The sequence below is a fragment of the Epinephelus lanceolatus genome, chromosome 22 (assembly GCF_041903045.1).
Source record: "Epinephelus lanceolatus isolate andai-2023 chromosome 22, ASM4190304v1, whole genome shotgun sequence".
In the NCBI taxonomy this organism is placed as follows: domain Eukaryota; kingdom Metazoa; phylum Chordata; class Actinopteri; order Perciformes; family Serranidae; genus Epinephelus; species Epinephelus lanceolatus.
In genome coordinates, this window is record NC_135755.1 from 34,974,837 (window position 1) to 34,996,055 (window position 21,219).

The 21,219-nt window shown below is 41.1% G+C and overlaps 1 protein-coding gene across 1 annotated transcript; it reads right to left on the minus strand.

Moving 5' to 3' along the window:
• Nucleotides 1-9,270: 9,270 nt before the first annotated feature.
• LOC117246416 (P2Y purinoceptor 3) lies at nt 9,271-21,194 on the minus strand. Its single transcript, XM_033610284.2, has 2 exons — nt 20,959-21,194; nt 9,271-11,459 (listed from the first exon to the last, which is right to left on the minus strand). Exon 2 carries the CDS (start codon nt 11,292-11,294, stop codon nt 9,837-9,839), a length of 1,458 nt encoding a protein of 485 aa, XP_033466175.1. The 5' UTR covers nt 11,295-11,459; nt 20,959-21,194; the 3' UTR covers nt 9,271-9,836.
• Between the last annotated feature and the right edge of the window lie 25 nt (nt 21,195-21,219).

Consider the following 21,219-nt stretch of genomic DNA (forward strand, 5'->3'; position numbering starts at 1 on the left):
CCTGTAAGACTATAGCTCACAGGCTGTGGAAAACGTCGAAGTGCGGACAGTGTGCTGCACTGTAATGGCAGGTTGACAAACAGGGCGAGCCCTCGATAATATGCTGAGTCAGTGTTCCTTCTAAACCCGACGACTTCGTTTGAGCACTTTTCCATCACAATCTAAACTGGAGTAAACTAGTTTTGCTAGTTGAGTCCAAAGGAAAAGTTGCTTTTTTTCGTTTTCATACGGGCAAAGTGTAATTTCGGAGCGTATTTCTTCGGAGTGAACGGTCGGAGGGGGCTGGGGTCTTCGGGGAGGGGGCTTTGACTGGGGGAGTGTCCCGCTTCCTCAGTTATCTCCCAAAACTCTTTTGTACCGAAATATAAAACAATTCCTCCCATGTTAATGTTAGCCCATATATTGCAACGGCTTAGACTTTTGTAAACCGACCTGGCTCAATGTAGAAAAGGATAAAGTCGCAGCTGTCCGAAAAAAAAAGACGCGTGAAGCTGTTTGTAAATGCGACACAGCCTTTGTTTTAGACAGCACTTCATTTTAGCTTAGTAAGCAGGAGGTTACACAACGGCTTCGCTGTACAGTAACACCAAATTCTCCCAAGCAGTTCGCTGTCTTTCCCTAAAACTATAAGAGGGCAGCACGTAGGGTATTATATTTAACTGTACATATTAATTAAAAACACAAAACTATCTCTCAAAAATTCAAAAAAAAAAATGTACACACAAAATTTAATGACTTAATTGCTTACCTTCCGAAGAAAAAAAATGTCCAAAGGCGAAATGGTGTTAAGATAATCCTCGCTTTACAGTAATTATGAAAAAGAGAAATTAAGTGGGGTGTAAATGTATTTGAAGCCGGACTCTCATTCTGTCAGTGGAGGATTTGAAAGTGGCGCCAACTGCTGTGCTCCTCGAGCTCCCTACACAGCCGTCACACACACACAAAAAATAAATAGAAATTCAAACGCGCGCGCAGTAATATTTCACCGGTACCAAAATATGCCGATCGACCAGCACAATCGACCCCCGTCGTTACTTTTGAATAATATCATTCCTGTGATTTTTATTTATTTTTTATGTTAAATTAAAATAACCGTCACAGGGCTTTTCTTAGGCCGCGGTGCAGGACGGGAAATTGAGCAAGGCGGTTGTGTTTTGAATTCTAACCGGTCTGAGAAGAGGAGGGCAGTGTCTCCCCCTGCAGGGGCTCTCTCCCTGTGTGTGTGTGTGTGTGTGTGTGTGTGTGTGTGTGTGTGTGTGTGTGTGTGTGTGTGTGTGTGTGAAGTCAAACTTTATAGGCCTTTCATATCAGAATCAGAATCAGAATTAGAAATACTTTATTGATCCCCAAAGGAAAATTCTGTATTCGTAACAGTCACTCTGATGTAAAGAATAGAAAATTATAATAGGTAACAATAAGACTATGAAATGTATGTAAATATAAAGCAATAAAATAGAAATAAAACGTGCATTGTGCTAAAGTGTTTTCTAGTACTTAAGATACTGAAAATGAAATATATGTCACTGTGCTGAAACTGTAAGTGTGAATAATATTGCGGCAGTTGAATTATTGCACCAGTTATTGCACAGTAAAAAAACTGCACTTTAAGTCACTATTGCACAGTAAAAACATAATAGATCATTATGAATTATAAATGCTGATAGGTGAATTAAGTCCAAGTGCCAGTCTATTGACTCAGAGAGGCTGACACTCTGAGGGAGTAGCTGTATAGGTCGATGGTCACAGGCAGGAATGACCTAGTGTGGCGCTCTTGGGGGAACAAGTCTGTCACTGAATGTGCTCCTGTCTTTGACCAGCATATCCTGGAGTGGATGGAAGACACTGTTCGAGATGATACCTATTAAACAGCATCCTCCTCTCCGACACTGCCACCAGAGAGTCCAGCTCCACCCCCATGACGTTACTGGCCTTGTCCGTCAGTTTATTGAGTCTGTTGACGTCATATCAGAAGAGGTTTAACCTCTCCTGGGTAACTGTGGTAAGTTTAAATTGCAGATTCAAGATTTTAGAAATACTGAGGCACAAACTTATAGATACATTTTTTTTAGTAAACAGCAGTTGCAAGTTTTATTTTAGAGACAGGTGTGAAGAAAGCTGGTTGACATATAAAATATTAATTTTATTTTATTTATTAAATATGAACACATACACAAACACACACAAACACACACACAACAACAACAACAACATGATATTTAATACTATATATATATATAAATACTGTAGTCAGTGATCATTATTGTAAATATATTGTAAATATTTCCAAACCCGATTTTCACTAAGTATGTAAATTTACACATAGGAACAGGTTTCTGAGTCTGCTATGTTGGCCATAATACTTGAGAAGTGACTTTGCAGTGTTGTGGTAGCTGGTTGGTACAGCCTTGATTTTAAAGGGTGGTAACTGTATGGACAAGCATACTAATTACCCTGTGTATGGGGAAAGTTTTCATTTGAATCCAAAAGTATTTTTAAATTATTTTAATACATTGTACCTTAGACAAAGAAAAGGCAATCTTAAACTTCTTATGAAAATATATAAAAGCAGGTTGTTTTTTATTGTAAAAGTTGAAATCTAGTGGGATCTATAGTATTTTGTACTTGTTTATTTTTATTTTTTTTTAATACCAGTAAGTTCTTAAAAAGTCACCTGAGAAAAGGCTTGCCATGCGCCTACTATACACCAGCAGATAGGGACAGAAACATAAGTGCAAAATGAGTATATGGTGGCTGTCAATACAAGATGTGAGTCATGCATGCATGAAAAGGTCTGCCATCTTGAACAGCTACTTGTGGCTGCACCACGTGGACAAACCACATACACTTGACTGTATCGCCATTAAGTCGATACAATGACTCAATGGCGATTAGTGAGAAAATGCAAAAACACAAAATGATAACTTTTGCCTGCTTTATTGCTACTACAACTGAAGGAGCATATGAGATAGTAACACTAGTACTTTTCATTCTCAGGGTCAAACAACAACAACAACAACAAAAAACAACATCTTGAACATGAACCAAACATTTTCTGTAATAACTCATTCTGTGAAAACAAATGTCATGCAAGAATACTGAAAACAGCTCTAAAAGTTCCATCAGGTAAGCCTGTGCTTGTTGAGATAATATCTCTGTTGTATCTCAGTATATTTAATATATTTACCTGACATTTTACCAAAATAAACAATATAAAAACAACTACAGGATTTAAGTGTAAAAAAAGCAAAATAACCAGTGTTTTATTAAATGAATGTCCCCAGAGCCAGCCTGGATTATGGTTGAGATGAGAGTCAGCACCTCCAAATCTGAGGCCATTGTTCTCTGCCAGAAAATGATGGATTGCCCCACACAAGTGGCCGAAATGAGTTTCTTCTGAAGGGTGGCTGGGCACAGCCTTAGAGATAGGGTGAGGAGCATGGACATCCAGAGGGAGCTTGGAATAGAGCTCCCCTTAGATTTTGCGTCGAAAGGGGTCTGTTGAGGTGGTTCGGGCATCTGATCAGGATGCCACCTGGAAGCCTCCAGTTAGAGGTGTTCCGGGCAAGTCCAACTGGTAGGAGGCCCTGGGGTAGACCCAGAACACGCTGGAGGGATTACATATCTCATCCGGCCTGGGAACGCCTTAGGATCCCCGAAGAGGAGCTGGAAAGTTTTGTTGGGGAGAGGGACGAATAGGGTGCTTTGCTTGACCTGCTGCCCCCCCGACCCGTCCCCGGATGGATGGAAAAATGGATTGAGGAGGCAAAAAAACAGCTCAGAAAAAACACATCTAAATGAAGTCAGTTATATTTACATGTGCCAAAACTTCTCTTGGTGGGTGTCCATCTGCTGCAATCAGCTGGGGTGAGAGAGAAAGAAGGAGATAGAATAGTTTTTAAATCAATAAAATCATTCTTACATCAACAGTTTGTGTCAAGTTATTGATTTCTTTAGTAAACAGCCATGTAATAAGCAGGCTTATGTACAGCAAGCGGGTCATTATTGTGAAATTAACCCCTAAAGGCTGATTCAAGGCATTATCTCATGAAGATCTGTTTCGCAATGACAGCTCATTTGATCTTGTAGATCTTTCTTTTATCTTTAAAAAAAAAAGCTATATGTGTGCCTATGTATGTCATAAATGCACGTAAATTGGTGTATGTGCGACTCACATCCATGGCTGAAACTCAGATCGTGACACAAAACTTAGATCATGACATGTGGTTTGTCCAAATGATGTAGCCGTACATAGATGTTCAACATGAAGGACCATTTCATGTGTGCGTGACTCGCATCGATGCACGACTCACATATTGACAGTGGCTTTATACAAAATCAGTATTTATGACAAGTATAATTCATATGTGGAGGATATTCATATTTTGCATTAGAGTGTTTAGACATTAAAGACACAATGCACAATCAGACGCAACCCTTCATAACACAGAAAAAAACTCTGCTTCCCCCACAATGCATTGCACTGCATGTATAACTAATTATATGAGTTGGCCCCAACCTGAACAGTCATAAGTGGTGGATAGTGCATGACATAGAAGAAAAGGCAAAAAAATAGCCTACAACAAAATCATAAATAACTAAAATATTTACCAAAGACTGAACTAAAAACTAGAACCATACTCCAACTCTTAACATGCAATGGTAGCAACTGATAATAATCTCTACATTGGCAATGGAAGTCTTACACTGTATCTTGTATGGTAGCACAAGCTGCTTCATTGGAATTGCAGAGAGGTAAGAGAACAAGAACAAATGGTGTGAGCATTACTACAGTATAGAACTACCATCTATTACCAATATCTTGGTCATCATCCAGATAAGTGAAAGTTAGCCTGCACTTTCATAGGCTTGGACTTAATGAATTTTCCTTGGGAGTGTCTGATAAATTTTAAAGCAGGATCCCAGGTTGTCTGTGGACACATTTCTTAAATCAACTTTCATGAATTAAAAAAAACATGCTCAGCTGACATAACACAGTCTAGCAGAAAGTATCTTGACATTGCTTCTCTTGTAGTTCAGTAGTCTAGTTTGCTATTGTGTAAAAGCCTGGGTCTGGCTTCATTACTACCACCAGATGGTACCAAGATTAGAAACATTCAGAATTCATCAATGATCTAAATCGTTCCAGTAACAGGATAATGATCTTGAGCAGTTTTAGTGCAAAGTGTACATGCATAGTGAGCATTACTGTAACAGCTGGTAACTAGTGTGCAGAGGACAGGCTTTTTTTTTGCTCTTAAAGGTTCTGTATGCATCATTCAGAGCATTAATATAGCAGCAAACCACTATTTGCTATGTTATGATAAAGTGGAGTAATGGCATACTGAGTAGAGAATGAAGTCACACTATCTGTGTGTGTGTTGTAATCATGGATGTATAAAAAGGACTGCATAAAAGATCGCAGGTGGGGCCCTGTTCACTCCTATGGAAGTTGCTCAGTGGCGCATCAGGTGTAAATTACCCTGATCTTCTGCTTTGCTCCCTCACGGGTCCCATAGACCCGTGAGGGAGCAAAGCAGGGACTCTGTTTGGGGAGACGAAGCAGCAGAGTGCAGAGCGGAGAGAATTTGTGAATAACTTAACTGTTTGTTGATTCCAATAGAACTATAACACTTTGTCCAACAGGACTCTCATTTTAGTGTACAGTGTCAGACTGAATTTATGAATGCACCACCGCAGGTCACTCACTCTCCGGGACCACAAGTGTTACTTGAGTAAGTAAACACTGACCAATGGGACCAGACTGGCCAACCCGTATGCTCTCACTCAGTGCATGGCTGATTTGACGAGATTGCTGAAGGTGGGATGTCCAGCTTTGTGGTTGATTACTATGCCAGTCTTACAAAGGAACGGTTTCCTCTGGTTTGTTGTGCTATCAAAACTAACGTTAGCTAATGCGCTAAAAAGTTAGTGTTATGGAGAAATCCAATATTTCTCTTAAGACCCCCCAATTTCTGATTAGATGGACATGATAACCCTTAATACACATAACATCATTCATCCCTACAACAGTAATACTTTTTGCCTAACCTGATATGAAGTGTGCGCTGCACATGTGAGCATTTTTAATGATGGCCTCCATCCAGTACTTTTGTCTTATCACATTTAACTAAAGTTGTCTTCATTTTTGTTGACAAGCAGTGGTGGCTGGTATGCGATAAAATTTAGGTTTTGAGCCATGCCTCCTTCTATTCTGGCACACAATAAAGAGTCTAGATGGTCTAAATGGTAAGGCTAGACTAGAGGCTTGTTTAGCATTCTGTCAACTTCAGTGGGGATAAAATAATTGAGTATAATTGAGTGTGCCATTCCTCTAGACTTTTGAAATGTTATTGGGCCAACTGGATCAAATCCCAAAAGTGAAATTAGTCATTTCACGGGATTGTGACGCTCAAAAAAATCCATCCACTGATTTACAGATGTCTTTTTGACAATGTAATTCTCTGGGAAAAAGTCTTTTTGGACATCAGGAGCCGGAAATTGTAATTTCACTGCCCAGTGCTGTTCCTTGGGTATGTGGCATGTGTTTATCCCATTGGCTAGCTCATCACTGCCGTTTTGCATAGCCCTCATACAGTGTTTAATGCTGATATCAGGACGTCATTATGGCAGAGGTGTAGTGCCACCCTCCAGTTCTCCCCCCTTAAAATCTTTAGCTCTGTCAGCACTGTTGCTGTTGTTTAGCGCTGTTTATGGAGTTGGCACTGTTAGCTGCTAGCTGCCAGCTCAACATAAATCCAGTGTTTGGTTTGAGATATCAGGCCAAGGGTGGCTCAGTGGCTACATTGTATTCTCTTTTTTTTCAAATGTTGTAATTGCAAAATGATAGAACAATAGAGTTAGATTGAGATTAAGCATTATGGTACATTTCCACAGGGTAGCACAGTGGATCTATGATTTGCATCTCACAGCATACCAGAGTCTATATTCAGACCTGTACCTGGCACCTTACTATGAGCATGTAGGTTTCCTCTGGGTAGTGGCCTACTCCGGTGTTCTGCAGACATCCACATCAAGAAGTTTGGAGACTTGGTGTTTACTGCAATTTTAGCCTGTTAGCAAGCTACTAACCAAAACATCCAAGAGCTGCTCTGAGGAAGACAATCTTGAGATGCCCAATATTGCCTTAAACTACAGTGTCGTGTTTTCTGTTAACACACTTTGTCCAGACATTTCTGGTACCTAAAGTGTTGAATCACTATTACTTCAGTGATTCCCTGACCTTTCATCTTGTGCCACCAACAGATACAGTTTCCAAATGTCCAACACATTAGTTTAAGTTGTAAAGTTTATTTAAGTGCATTATCACACTAATGTGTATCATACTGTATGTACAAAAAATACATAAACAAAACAGTATTAGAATAGGTACTAACACTGTAAGCTGCATTAATAGAGAATGAAGAGAAAATTAGAGCATGTAGAATAAGAGAGTGAAACAGCAATAACTACAAAAATAATGACAATGTATAACAGTCAGTATGTTTACATGCATGGCCATTTAATTGGGCCGCTGTCCTTGTCCCACTATACAAGTGCAGGTGGGGAATCAATTTATTGACCGAAATTATGTACGACTCCGCTATGATAGGTGGCGATATGGCCCCTTTCAGCTTGTTAGTATTGGACCTTTTTGTGGTTGACCTATAATGCACAGACCAAAAACTCGACAAACAAGTTAGCTACGGTTAGCTAGCAGCAAACTGGTACCATGGTACCATGGCCCAATTTTACATCTCTGTACATTTTGTGCTGTTAAATATTTAACTCTTTCAGCTGATACAGCATGAGCTCCGTCTCCTCGTTCCAAAAATGCACATTTCTGGATGTAGATTTTGCCATTTAGTACTATTTGACTTCCAGGTCAAAGCCCGGGGCGGAAACTGTGGAGCATGCGCTGAGTGCCTTGGCCAGTTTGGGTCAGATTGACTGTATAGATGCAAGAGTAATTCAACTCCCAATCGCACTATCTGGGTGTATTAGTCCGACTATCGAGTAAGTACGATTTCAGTTGGAGTAACATGTTTATATGTGTTTTAAAAGTCTGGTTTTAGCCTGATTAACACAATAAATGGATTTTCTCTCATGTCATGCAAACATACTGAATGTTAACAGTTAAACAGTGAAACCAGTGTAGATTACTTAAGTGCAGGTTGAGGGTTACAAAGAGGATACTGTTGGTTATACACTTTTTGGGTTTGAGTCCGGTGTTAAAAGTCTTCAAGGAAGAAGCTACTCTAATGTAGGTGGGAAGACTTATTTTAAAAGTGTGGACTGTGGAAGGAAAAGGCTCTGAAGTCTGGGATGACCTTTCATGCATTCTGAAAAGTAACCCAGACAACAAAGGGTACATACAGGTTTATCTGGTGTAATGAGATCTGAGAAGCAGCCAGGTGCTAGTTAGGGTGAATATTTGGATGTCTGCTCTGACCCTGGCAGTAAAGATAGATCAAGACTGGTGTGATGGGATCAAATGTTCTGGTTAGGGTTTGGATTCTAGCAGCAGTTCAACTTGCAAGCTTTTGACAGATGACTGAGAAAAAGGCTGGACAGGAGAAAATTACAACAGTCAAGTCTGGAAGAAATGAATGCATGAATCAAAACTTCAATGATCTGATAAATTCAAAAAATATATGCATTTGGACTATGTTGCAGAAGTGGTGATAAAAAGGACATAAGGGCCCAATATGCCTCAAACACGAGTTCATACAAAGTGTGGTCTGTACATGTCTTAAAACACAAGTGTTAAAATTTACTCCGAAAGGTCACACTTGAAAATGGGGTAAATCTGTCACCATAGAGAAAGGCAAGATGTGACAAATCGTCAAATGAGGACAATCCTGCACACTTTTCAGACAGTCTCTCTTTGACGGCATTTATAGTGTTGCACTCATTTGTACACAGAAAAAGAAACCATATACCTGGCCAATCACCATGTAAAGTAGGCATGAATGTAGGATTGTCACTTTTGGAATGAGTCGTCTGGCACAGAAAACCAATTCTGATGGGGGAAAGATGTGAGGGAAGAGGGCTCCAGACAATGTTCAGTGATCTGACATGCACTTCATGCGTGTGTCAAATATCCATACCATCATCATCAGGGCATACCATCAAGTAAAAGAAAAATCTTTGAGGAAATCACATACATAGTACAGCTTGCTCCAACACAGCTTGTAAGATTGTCCCCCCCCCCCCCCACACCCCCAACACACACCTTTACAACAATAAATTCTAACTTCACAACAGCAATTGCCGTGGTGTGGAAAGGTTTTCATTGTCTCTTTCAAGCCCTCATTTTTTCACACCACGAATGCCTTCATAGAGAGATTGTCTGACGGCATGTGCCAATATTCCTATTTGACTGACGATTGCTCCTTGTCCCTTTCTATAAGAACAGCATTTTCAACTGTAGCCATTTGGAACCAGCAGAAACACGTTTACCTTTACATGTGGTTTGGAGGGCAGTTGTAAAAACAACTTATAAGAAAATCAATGTTCCCGTTACAGCACACTTCATCTGCAACACATTATAAACATACACCCTGTAAAACAAAACAACACATTATCACCATAATGAGGCGTCGCATTTGCATACATGTTGCATTTACCCACTGGTTTACTTTCTAAATATGACTTGTTGCAGACCAACAATCAGGCACGTACAATTAGAAATATAAGGCATATTAGGATTCTTGGTGGGTCTTCTTTAATCATTGCTTTTGCTATAGTACTTATATTATATTTCATATACTTTGTTTTCCAGTAAAGGTCAACCTACAGTGCATCTAAAATTCTTCTTTCATTCCTCATGAAACCATTCATTCAACTATATATCTGACTTTTGCTCTGCTCATGTATGAGAGACTGTGAAATGCTTTATTCTCATTATTGTCATTTCTGTCATCCAGCCCTCCCTCCTCTGCATCTTCTCCTTTTCCCATCATCCTTAGTGGCAATAGAAGCCCAGCATGTTGTTGGGTGGTGGTGTTTACCGCCTGGCAGCAGTGAGCTCCCCCCTTGTCTTTAGTCAGGAAGTAAAGGAGAGCGTTGAGCCATGCGTTGAACGATGCTAAAGGCCTTGTGATCTTATAGCACATGGAGACCATGGTCATAGTGTGACAGGGGACTCCCTTGGTGACCTTTAGCAGGAGAAAGATGGTTCGAGTAACATGAAAAGGGAAAAAACACAGAGCAAAGAGAAGGGTGATGGTGATGATGGTCTTGATAGATTTACGTCTGCGATTGGCATAAGGGGAATGGGCACCAAGGAAAATGGAAATCCCTTCATTTCTTCCCAGTGCCCTTGGCAGTCCATTACTTCCTCTTCTTCCTCTTGCAACTATTGCAGGGCTGCTTCTCTCTCTTCTCTCTATTTCCTCATGTCCTTCATCTCTCCGACCTCTGCAGGATGAGGGCTGAGAATGCAGAGTTCTAAATATGGTCAGGACAACGTGAGAGTAACACCAAGCAATTATGGAAAAAGGGACAAAAAAGCCCAGCAAATGGAGTATGATGCCATAGGGTACATAATCTGGAAATTCCTTATCAATTGCATCATCCCAACAATTCTGGTACTCCTCAATAACCCCTCCCATGTTACCATAGCTGGCATTACCATTTATCAATGATACCTCATGGCTACGGTTGTCAATACTGCTTGCATTGCCACCGAGCACTCCCAATCTTGTCACATGACCAGTCTGAGCAAAACGGAAGATAGGGCAGGTCAAAGCAAACACTACAATCCAAACCAGGACACAAGTGCACTTGACAGCCTTCTTGGTCTCTAGTGTGATGACTTTCATTGGGTGGCAGATACCGAGGTACCTGTGGACAGAGATACAAGTGAGGAAGAAGATGGAGCAGTAGAGGTTAAAGTAAAAGAGAAAACGGACCAGGCGGCACATGAAGTCCCCGAAGATCCAGCGGTCACGCATGATATAACTAGCCACAAGGAATGGCAGTGACAGGCCGTACATGAAGTCTGTAGAGGCCAGGTTGACCATGTAGATCAGTGAAGCATTCCAGCGCTTGGTCCGGCGGAAGGAACGGTAGAGGACGACAGAGTTAAGGGAAATGCTGAAGAGGAACGTAAAAGAGTAACAGATGGGGAGAAAGATGTACTTGTAGGACTCATCTATGCTGCAAGATGGAGATGGAGGGGTAGTGGAGGGTGAGGGCAAGGGGGAACTGAGTAAGTCCTGGAGTACAGATACACTAATGTTGGGAGAAATTCCACCTCTGGATGACATTGTGAAGGATGAAGGGATTTTCATGTGAGGGAGAAGTTGAACAAGGATGCAGCTTGTGTGTTTGGGATTCTGTCAACCGTCTTCTGTGTCATCCTTGTACTCTGTACTGTTTAATGGTAATTTTGTATGGTCCTATACAATGGATTTTCTGAAGATTTCAGATGGTCATATCCACGAATGGGTGTAGACCTAGAGATAAAAACACAAATTAGTCATCCATACTCCTTGAGTATCTCACTTCATCCAATAGTATTAGCATAACAGTGCAATCAGTAGTATTTTACTGGCTCTTTGCACAAAATAGCCATGTCTGTGGTTGCTTTCCATTAGTTTTAATGATACTTACAGCAGGTTCTAATCGACTCATTCTGGTAAAATCTGGATTTTGCAAATGGTTTCAAAGCAAGTCTATAAAGGGTTGATAAAGGCACCTTCCCTGCATTTTTCTCAATACAAAAATATATATATTTTCCAATTACAAATGCCATTGTCCATTTTTATGCTGATGGTACCATCTCACTCGCTTCAAATGGTATCACTCAATCAAATTGCCGTTGTCAGTGGTTATCAGCCTCGTAGATATGGTTTTAAAGGGGGCTGGTACATCTACTAGTAGGATCAGAAGGCTGTTATTGGTCCATTCAATGGTTGTGTTTATTCTTAGGCAGCTATCTCTGATGGCTGTAGTACTTATGATGAAAGCAAAAGGGGAAACCAGGTGATGTAGTATAAAGGTATAGTTTATATGAGTGAATGCAGGCGAGTGACCATTGCCTACCGACACGGTATTCATACAGAATGTAGGCAGTGTCGGATGTGATGCACACGGGAAGCTAGCTTGCCAGCTAACAAATGAATGTTAGTTAGCTTGCTAATAAATACTGCAAAGTATGATGTTATTAGTACATTTTCCACTTTCTTACATTCCATGCATGTTTTGTGTCTCACTAAGAGTGGATTTTAAGACTTTAATGATCACCTATTAGTTTTTTAAGTTCCTCATACCAACTTTGAACTGAAATTGGCTGATTTCTGATATTATGTTAATTCATACTCAAATAAACTGCAAAACAAGTTGAGTTGAAGACACTGATTCCTCTGAAAATCCTTACAGTTCTACCTGTTGATATTTTATTTAATACTTGTGATTGTACAGAACTTTGTTCTAAGGTCTCTCTTGCAAAAGAGATTTTGAACTCAATGATACCTCCTGAGTAATTCACCTTGGCTGCAGAGACAACCAGGCATTTGTAAAACAGGCCAATATCCAATCCAATCCAATCTGCTTTATTTATATGGCACATTGTAAAAACAACAAGGTTATCAAAGTGCTGCACAACAAATTTAATGAACACACACTACCCGGGCACTACTGCAGCATAACAAAGTCCCACTCTTTGAGCATAATACAGGATCATGCATATGCAGCATCACGGAAGACGGAATCCTTGTCGCCAAGAAAGCGCAAAAGGGAATCAAAAAGCATGAACATGACCGGGGAATTAAAAAAACGAGGGGCAACATCGGGGTAGCCTTTCCCAGGTGGGGAGAGCTGCTGAAGGAGAAAGGTAATGCAATCACATACCAGCGCTGCTGTTAGCTGTTAACCGCTTTTAGCACCTGTTAGCTAACAGCGGCTAGCGGCTAACAGTGACAAGTGGCTCAACCTCACACACCTCATCCCTCTCCTCGCATCATTGCGCCACTGTTAGCCGCTGTTAGCTGTTAGTGCTAACAGTGGCTAACAGCGGCGCTGGGCTGTGATAGCATTACCTTTCTCCTTAAGCAGCTCTCTCCACGTGGGAAAGACCCTCGTTTTTTGAATTCACTGGTCACATTGTCTTTTTGATTACCTTTTGCGCTTTCTTAGCAACAAGGATTCTGTCTGCATATTGCATAATCCTGCATTATGCTCAAAGAGTGGGACTTTGTTATGCTGCAGTAGTGTTGGAGTAGTACCAGCGCCAGCAACAGTGGCTAACAGCTGTCAGCGGTGCAGTGATGCGAGGAGAGGGATGAGGTGTGCGAGGTTGAGCCACTTGTAAGTTGTCAAAAGACAAGGCGTGATGGGAACTGCCCATTGATTCGACAGCCCATTGGTTCGACATCCCATTGTTCCGACCATATTAAACTCATTGTTCCGAAGTCCGTTCCGAAATCATCATGATGCCCTGTGGTTAAGGTCTGGTTAGATTTAGGCACAAAAACCACTTGGTTAGGGTCAGGAAAAGATCATGGTATGGGTTAAAATGAAAAAGAAAGTGACAAACAAAAAGCCGTGAGCCTGCTCCGCCTCAAGCTGGTCGCGGCACACCATACGCCCGCCGCGAGCCGTTCAGCACCGCGGACAGTCGGACTAATGGGATGTCGAACCAATGGGCTGTCGAACCAATGACGTGGACCCGACGTGATTGGGTCATTTCGATTTACACCCGCGCCAACAGTCCTACGTTGTAAACACAGCCAGCATAGTGAGGGGGGGGTTTGTCAACTCGCGTTGCGTGTGTCTGTGTAGGAGCATGAATGAATACTCCATGAATTGTATCGTATGACATGGTTTCATCAATGTTATCATAGCTTTTTGGTACACAGCGGCTACCGTTGTTGCAATGCATGTTTGAAACATTGAGGCGCTAGAGTGGACTATCAGTTTGAATGCAATACATGATTTCAGCATTAGATGGGAGAAATTCCTACACACTGTGGCTTTAAGCAATGGGAAACATGGGAATTGGATGAATGAATGGTTTGGTGGTCCCTTAATTTTTTCCACTAGCGTCATACTCAGGCCAAATTTTAAATTGTCCAGTATTCTGGTTCATAACCATTAGTCTAGTGCAGGCTCGACGCCACATGAACCTGCATATTTCTTTTCAAGCCCAACCTGACTGCGAACTACACCGTTCAGCCAAAACATTAAAAACCACTGACAGGTGACATGAACAACACTGATCACCTTGTGACAATGCAATGTTCTGTTGATAAACCTTGGGTTCTGACATTCATGTGATTGCCACCTGACACACTCCCCCCGCCTAAACACCAGTGCAGACCAGGTACTCCCCCTTATGGCAGCAGCACTCCCCAGTAGCATCGGCCCCCCAGCAGCACAATGCCCCATGCCACACCACGAAAACTCCTAAGGAGTGGCCTGAGGAACATGACAGAGACCTCAAGGCGTTGACCTAGCCTCCAAATTCCCCAAATCTCAGTCTGATCAAACATCTGTGGGAAGTGCTGTTACCCCAGCTCACAACCCAGAGAACCCAAAAGATCTGAAGCTGACGCGTTGGTGCCAGACACCAAAGAACACCCTCCAGAGGTCTTGTGTTTATGCACTGACAGGTCATAGCCATACTCAGTCCAAATAGGACCCACCGCGGATCGGGGGTACCTCTGGTGTACCAGCACGTCCCTCAAATGTTCAATCAGATTGGAATTTGGGGTATTTGAAGGGCAAGTTGACGCCTTGAGCTCTTTGTTCTGTTCCTCAGGTCATCTTTGAGCAGTTTTTGTGGTGTGGCATGTCGCATTGTCCTGCAAAGGGGGTCACTGCCATCGTCAAGTGCTGTCGCCATGAGGGAGTTTACTTAGTCTGCAATGATGCTTGGGTTGGTGGGGCACGTCAAGTAGCATCCACATGAATGCCAGGACCTAAGGAATCCCAGCAGAACATTGCACTGTAAGAAGATGATCAATGTTATCACATCACCCGCCAGTGGTTTTAATGTTTTGGCTGATCGGTGTATGTCCTAGAATAAAAGCAAGGGAGGGGAATCCATTTATTATCCATTTATCCGACTCCACTACAATAGGTGGTGATGTGCCTCCTTACAGCTTGTTAGTACTGGACCTATTTCTGGTTAACCTAATATGTCACAGACCAAACAATCGACAAACAAGTTAGCTATGGCATACTTTACAGCTCTGTACATTTTGTCCATCCGAAAATGCACAGCTCTGGATGTAGATTTCCCCATGTTGTTAAAGGCTTTTTCTTCTGTTACACATTTAATGCTTTTAACTTCAATGTCAAAGCCCCGGGTGGACACTGTGGAGCATGCGCCTGGGCCAGTTTGGTTCCGATTGACCGTATACATGCAGGAGTAATTTGACTAATGTGTATGTAAATGTATTTTAAAGTCTGGTTTTAGTCTGACTAACACAATAAAGGGATTTTCTCTAATGTCATATAAACGTACTGTATGGCCACGGTTTGGGCCTGAGCCTGAAAAACTTTTTTCTATATATGAAAAGATTATTACAAGCTAACATCTAAAGCCTTCCACTGCAATAACAGACATTTATGATACGATCTCTGACATGTGCCTTCTCCTTCTGAATGTTCAGCACAGCCCCAAAACTGTCATATGTTATAACCTATATAATAAAAAGAGAATGTATAACACTTCTCCTCATTTAAGTCTATTTCATTTGAAGAAAAAAACATTCAATATACATTTCACAAGACTTTTTTCAAGTTCATTGAATTATAAAAATAAATTGTGGGAAACATGGATTTTTTTAATTGCAAGAAGAAGACAAAGAGATGAATTCTGAATCAGAGAGGGCTCTTTATTTCATCACAGCACAACTGTATGTTAAGCCCCTTTTACACTGCCAGATTTTCGGCGAATCTTGGGCAGTTTTGCCGGCAAGCTGCGAGCATTTAGACACACAGAGCTGGATTGACGAGTTGATCCGAGGTGCCCGATTTTCCGCCTCGTAGGGTAGACATATTGGCGGAACCTTTTTTGTTTAAAAAGAATGAGGCGCACTTCCGCCACGGGAGGGGCTGTTGATGACTTGTGGGAGGAGCTGTTGATGACGCCGCAAGTGCAACCCACTGGCGGTGGATAAATAGGAAACAGCTGATAGCAGGAATGAGCAGCTAATAGCAAGAGGGAAACGCAAACCTGAAAGAAACTACAGTAAAGATGAGCAACTAGGAAAACAAAGAATTGCGCGCCCTCCTTGTCCTCGCAAATGAAGAGGCTATTAACCGTCAAATGACAGGAACGGTGAAGGATGGGCCAACTTATGAGAGAATCGCAGAAGCATAGATATCATATACAGTAGATACCTCGTTGAGGGCTTCGGCCCATTTCAGCGATGCGTCAACGTCGCCGCCATCTTGGGGAGGTCACGGCCGGCTGGCTAGTACTGTTGTGTATGGAGATAAATCTTCAGCAAACTCGGCGTGCTCACTCAAAAGTCACGTGTTTTTTTTAAGAAGACAGAAATTTTGTGTCATGGATGGATTGGGGTTTACAGTGTATGTTAGCTCGCTGATGTTAGCATTTAGCTCAAAGTATAACTTCTGTCTTCTTAAAAAAAACGTGACGTCTTGGCTTGTATTAAAGGGGAGGAATGGAAAGAGGTTGTGCTTCCTACCACCCTACCCCTTTGACTGTTTACTAGGGCCTTTGCACAATCTGTTTGACCTCCTGTTGTATGCTGCTGATTCTTAGTGCTTGTTTGCCTTCCTGTGTACAAGGGTATGCTGCTGATTCAGTCTCTTCTCACCCCATTAACTCAGCAATAAGTAACCACACTTCCCCTAGGTGTCTCCATGCACCCCTCCGTATGCTGGTCTTGCTCTCACTCCAATGACAATGAACTAGATCTCATCAGTGCTGTCTTTACAATCCTAAAAATATTTTATGTCTCATATAGATGGGCTACATCATCATTATAGTCAACACAACTGAACAGGATTCACTCAGGCGATGCTCCAGCCCTCAGCTGAAAGCCTCACCATCACCCCTGCATATTAGGATCATCAGCTCACAGGCAGGTGCAGCTGTGCGTGCTTGCATAAGTGTTAAGTGTGACATCCGCAGGTGATACCACCACTTCACCTCAGAGTTCAACCAAATAAGGGTAATGTGTCAACCAGTAACATGACATATTAACAGTGCGATACAAATAAGATGTAAAAGGTCTACGCTCCATAAGCTGAATATGGTCTTACAACCTGCGGGGGTAGTCTCATCAATATGCTGAAGTTGAACAATTCTGACTCAGAGCTAAAAACACAGAGAACGTGTGACATTTAGACTTCCTTTTTGGTGTGTAACTGTCAATGAAATAACCTTTTAATGTAGGAAAACCATTCAGACAATAAGTTTTAGCACCTTACCTAAAGTTGCAGATTATTTTTGAATAATCTGCAACTTTAGGTAAGGTGCTAAACTTGCAGATTATTTTGAATACACAAAATATTTTTTTAGATTTTTTTTTTTTTTTTTTTAGATTAGAACAAGATGTTTGAGTGCTGTAACCAGTTGCAGTGTACATCAAGCCTGCATCCATTTTCCTGGCAGATTTATTATTATATGATAATGGCATCAAAATGGAGATACATTTGTCTGCACTGGGTTACCTCTGACCTATGATGTTACTTTGACAAAAATAAATGCGCTTGATGTTCAGTGTTGAAGGATTATGCAACTCAAGCAGGTTTCAAGAGTCTGGATTTTACACTGTAAAAAAATGAATGGAAGCCAAGAGAGATGTTTTGCATGTTTTCGCCCATTAACAAATAAAAAATTGACAAAATATTAAAAGATAATCCATCCATTACAGCCAACCATTTAGCAAACAATGGTGAAGTGTTTTATAAATTTGAATACATTTGTACTTCCATTCCAGGCCTCCAATGGCTTTCATTCATTTTTCTACAATATGAAAATCTGTTCGGACAGCACAATGAGAGCAGTTTTTCCTTACAACATTAATATGTGAGACAATTTTACAATTGCTGTAAAACTTGAATTAATAAATCACTCAACTCTTTAGGACAGGCGTCTATATGGTACAGGCTTTTATTTCTCTTTTACAAAACTGTTGCTGTGCTGTTGTTGTTGATGAATATTACTATAACTTTTACTACTAACTAATGTCAGCTAAACTGGGTAGCTAACAACCCAGTTTTGTACATCTAAAAAACTACTATAAAATGAACTGCCTGGCAACCAGCCAGGCCTCTAATTGAGACAGGCCTTTATTTGTCAAAATGTGTAGCTATACTCAGCTAGCAAAAAGGGACTGGGTATTTATTTGGGACTAGGCTTTTAATTCAAGTTTTACAGTATTTAGACTGATAAAGAAAACTTAAATGGAGCTCTATATAATATTCAGAACATTAATATAGCAGTAAACAGCTATTTGTTATGTAAAGACACAGTGGAGTAATGGTATCCTGAGCAGAGAATGAGGTCATTTTCCCACTATGTGTGCTCTGAGTTCCTTCTTTTGTTGTTCTGGTAGACGGTAAAGCCACACATGCATGTTAGTGCATTTGACTTCCTGTGAATTTCTGTGTGTGTATCCCTCCGGCTAGCTAAACGTCTGCAGTCTGCAACTGCGCTCATATGGTAAATGGTAAATGGACCTGCATTTGTATAGCGCCTTTCTAGTCATCTAGTGACCACTCAAAGCGCTTTTTACACTACAAGTCACGTTCATCCATTCACACACACACATTCCATACAATACCATACAAGGTGCCACCTGCTACTCAGTTTTTTTTAACACACTCACACACCGATGGAACAGCCATCGGGAGCAATTTGGGGTTCAGTATCTTGCTCAGGGATACTTCGACATGCAGCCTGGAGGAGCCTGGGATCGATCCACTGATCTTTCGATTGGTGGACGACCCGCTATACCTCTGAGCCACAGCAGGCGGTTACCTTGGAAGCCAGAGTTCAGAGCTGGGAATGACATTGCACCCAAGTTGACCATGAAAACCGGCAGTTGGTCAGTGACTTCCAGCGTCAGACACTGACAAAAAAAAAGCCATCCTTTCATGTCAGCATAATACAAGGATGGACGCCATTAAACAAGTGTCAGGGGGAAACGCGGCAGGACAACAAGGAAAGTAAGGCAGCGAAAAGTCTGAGTGGGGCGGGTGGTGGGTGGGTTCAACAACCACCCACTTTCACCCGAAAGGCTGGTATTCATTCTCCATGTGAATGTAAAGCGAAGCCCTGTTCTTTTCTCGTAAACCCAGCCATATGCATGCGTTGGCTAAACGTAACCATGTGCGTTAGTTTTTGAAGGAAAAAAACGTCAATTTGCAGTGTTGTGATGTAGTGCATTTATTTTGAAATAGGCTGTACACAAACTTCCTGTTAAAACGGAAATGTATTTTGAAAACAGACAGTGCATGTAACAGGCAGAAGTTGACATGACGTCCCAGAATGTCCATGACCAACCGTCGAAATGTGACGGGGTCAGAAGGAGAATGTGTTCGTGTTCCAGTCAGAAAACCAAAATTGTTGTTAGCAATACCTGTTCTACCTAGGTTAAGCCACTGGTAGCAAGTTGTAGCCAGTTCAAGCCAGGTTAACCATTGTCAGCAATACTAGTTAGTAACAATGCATAAAGCTGTATTTTGGGCATACAAACACCATAGTGACATGTCCACATAGTGTTAATAAACAGAATATTACTACACTTTTCACTACTGTTGATACATGGAGAAGACATTTTGGATTTTGAAGTCAGGGTTGGTGAGGTTCTCCTAACTTTCTGAGTCACAAATATGACTGCAGGGTTTTTTTTTTTCAGTTTAAATTTCCTACTGAAACCAATAGATACACTCTGAATATTATATAGAGCTCCTTTAAGTTTGTGTCTGACTTTAAATTAAACTATATTGAAAATAAATATACCAGCTGTGTGTAACAATATTTCCCCTCACCTTGCTGCTCTGCTGCACATGCTAACATTAGGTTAGAAACCTGGTTATATCTATACAAGGTTAAGTTCCTTTAGGAGAAATATAGCTGGGAAACTCGGTTTCACACATACATGACGTTTACGAAAACATGCTACTGAACAAATCCAGCTATTAAACAAAAATAAATTAAGTAGCGCTGTGATGGATTATACAACTCTAGCATGTTTCAAGAGTCAGCTAATAGCTTTTTTATACAACACAGAAGTCAATGAAAATGAACAGCTGCCTGAAACGATAGGAACACATTTAGTACAAATCACATTGTTACATTAGTGACAATTTTTTTGTTTGGGACTTTGTCTAAGATCTTTTTTGTTTTGTTTTTAAGCATGGGATTAGCTTGAATTTTATGGGTGATCAAACCCTGCTGCTGCTGAAGAAATGTAGTAGTGGTGACCAAACAAAAAACCCTTATTGTTAAAATAAATTAAAGTTTAAGACTTCCTGTGACTTCAATGGTCTTCTTGAAAAAAACTGAATTGAGGACTTTTTAAGCACAGACACCTTGTTTTGACAAAATAACAAAATCAATGTCACACGTACTGGTTTGTCAAAAATATATTACTAGGAGTATCCATTTTTCTTCTCTTGACTGCACGGAGGCCAAATGAGAAGTGGCTGTTTTCCAGGAACAGCTAATAGCTTCTGAGAAAACCCACTCCAGCCTGATGTATCATCTGCCTCTGAATTCATTATTCAATCATATCAAGAAATGTTCCAGGGTAAGTTTTTAATGGAATTAAAGTTAGCTTCAGGACAAATCTTCAACAGGTGTTTAAAAATGAACCGTTTTACTGCTTCAGCAAACGCTCTGGCCCAAAAATAACCTCTGTGGAGTCTGGAGAGGTGCATTAGGAGTTTAGGGTTTGTGTAAAGAGAACTGCATCGAACTCATAAATACCTGCATCACTGCAATCTGCTGTCAGACAAAGAGCTTACCTGTGCTGGCGATGTCTTTTACTCCATATGGCTCCTATGCTGTCGCCCATCAGAATAATCACAAGAAAACACAAAAACATCCAAAAGGCTTTGAATTCAGTGCAGCTGTATTTCAGCGGCTACTAAACACACCTTTTCCTGGTTGTTTAAAAAGCTCTGAAAACATCAGCTGTAACCAGTAATCAATGTGGCAGCAGTCTGGGTGAACAGTGACCTTGGCAGTTGGACCACTTCAGCTTTCACCTTTTTCTGCTGCTTCTC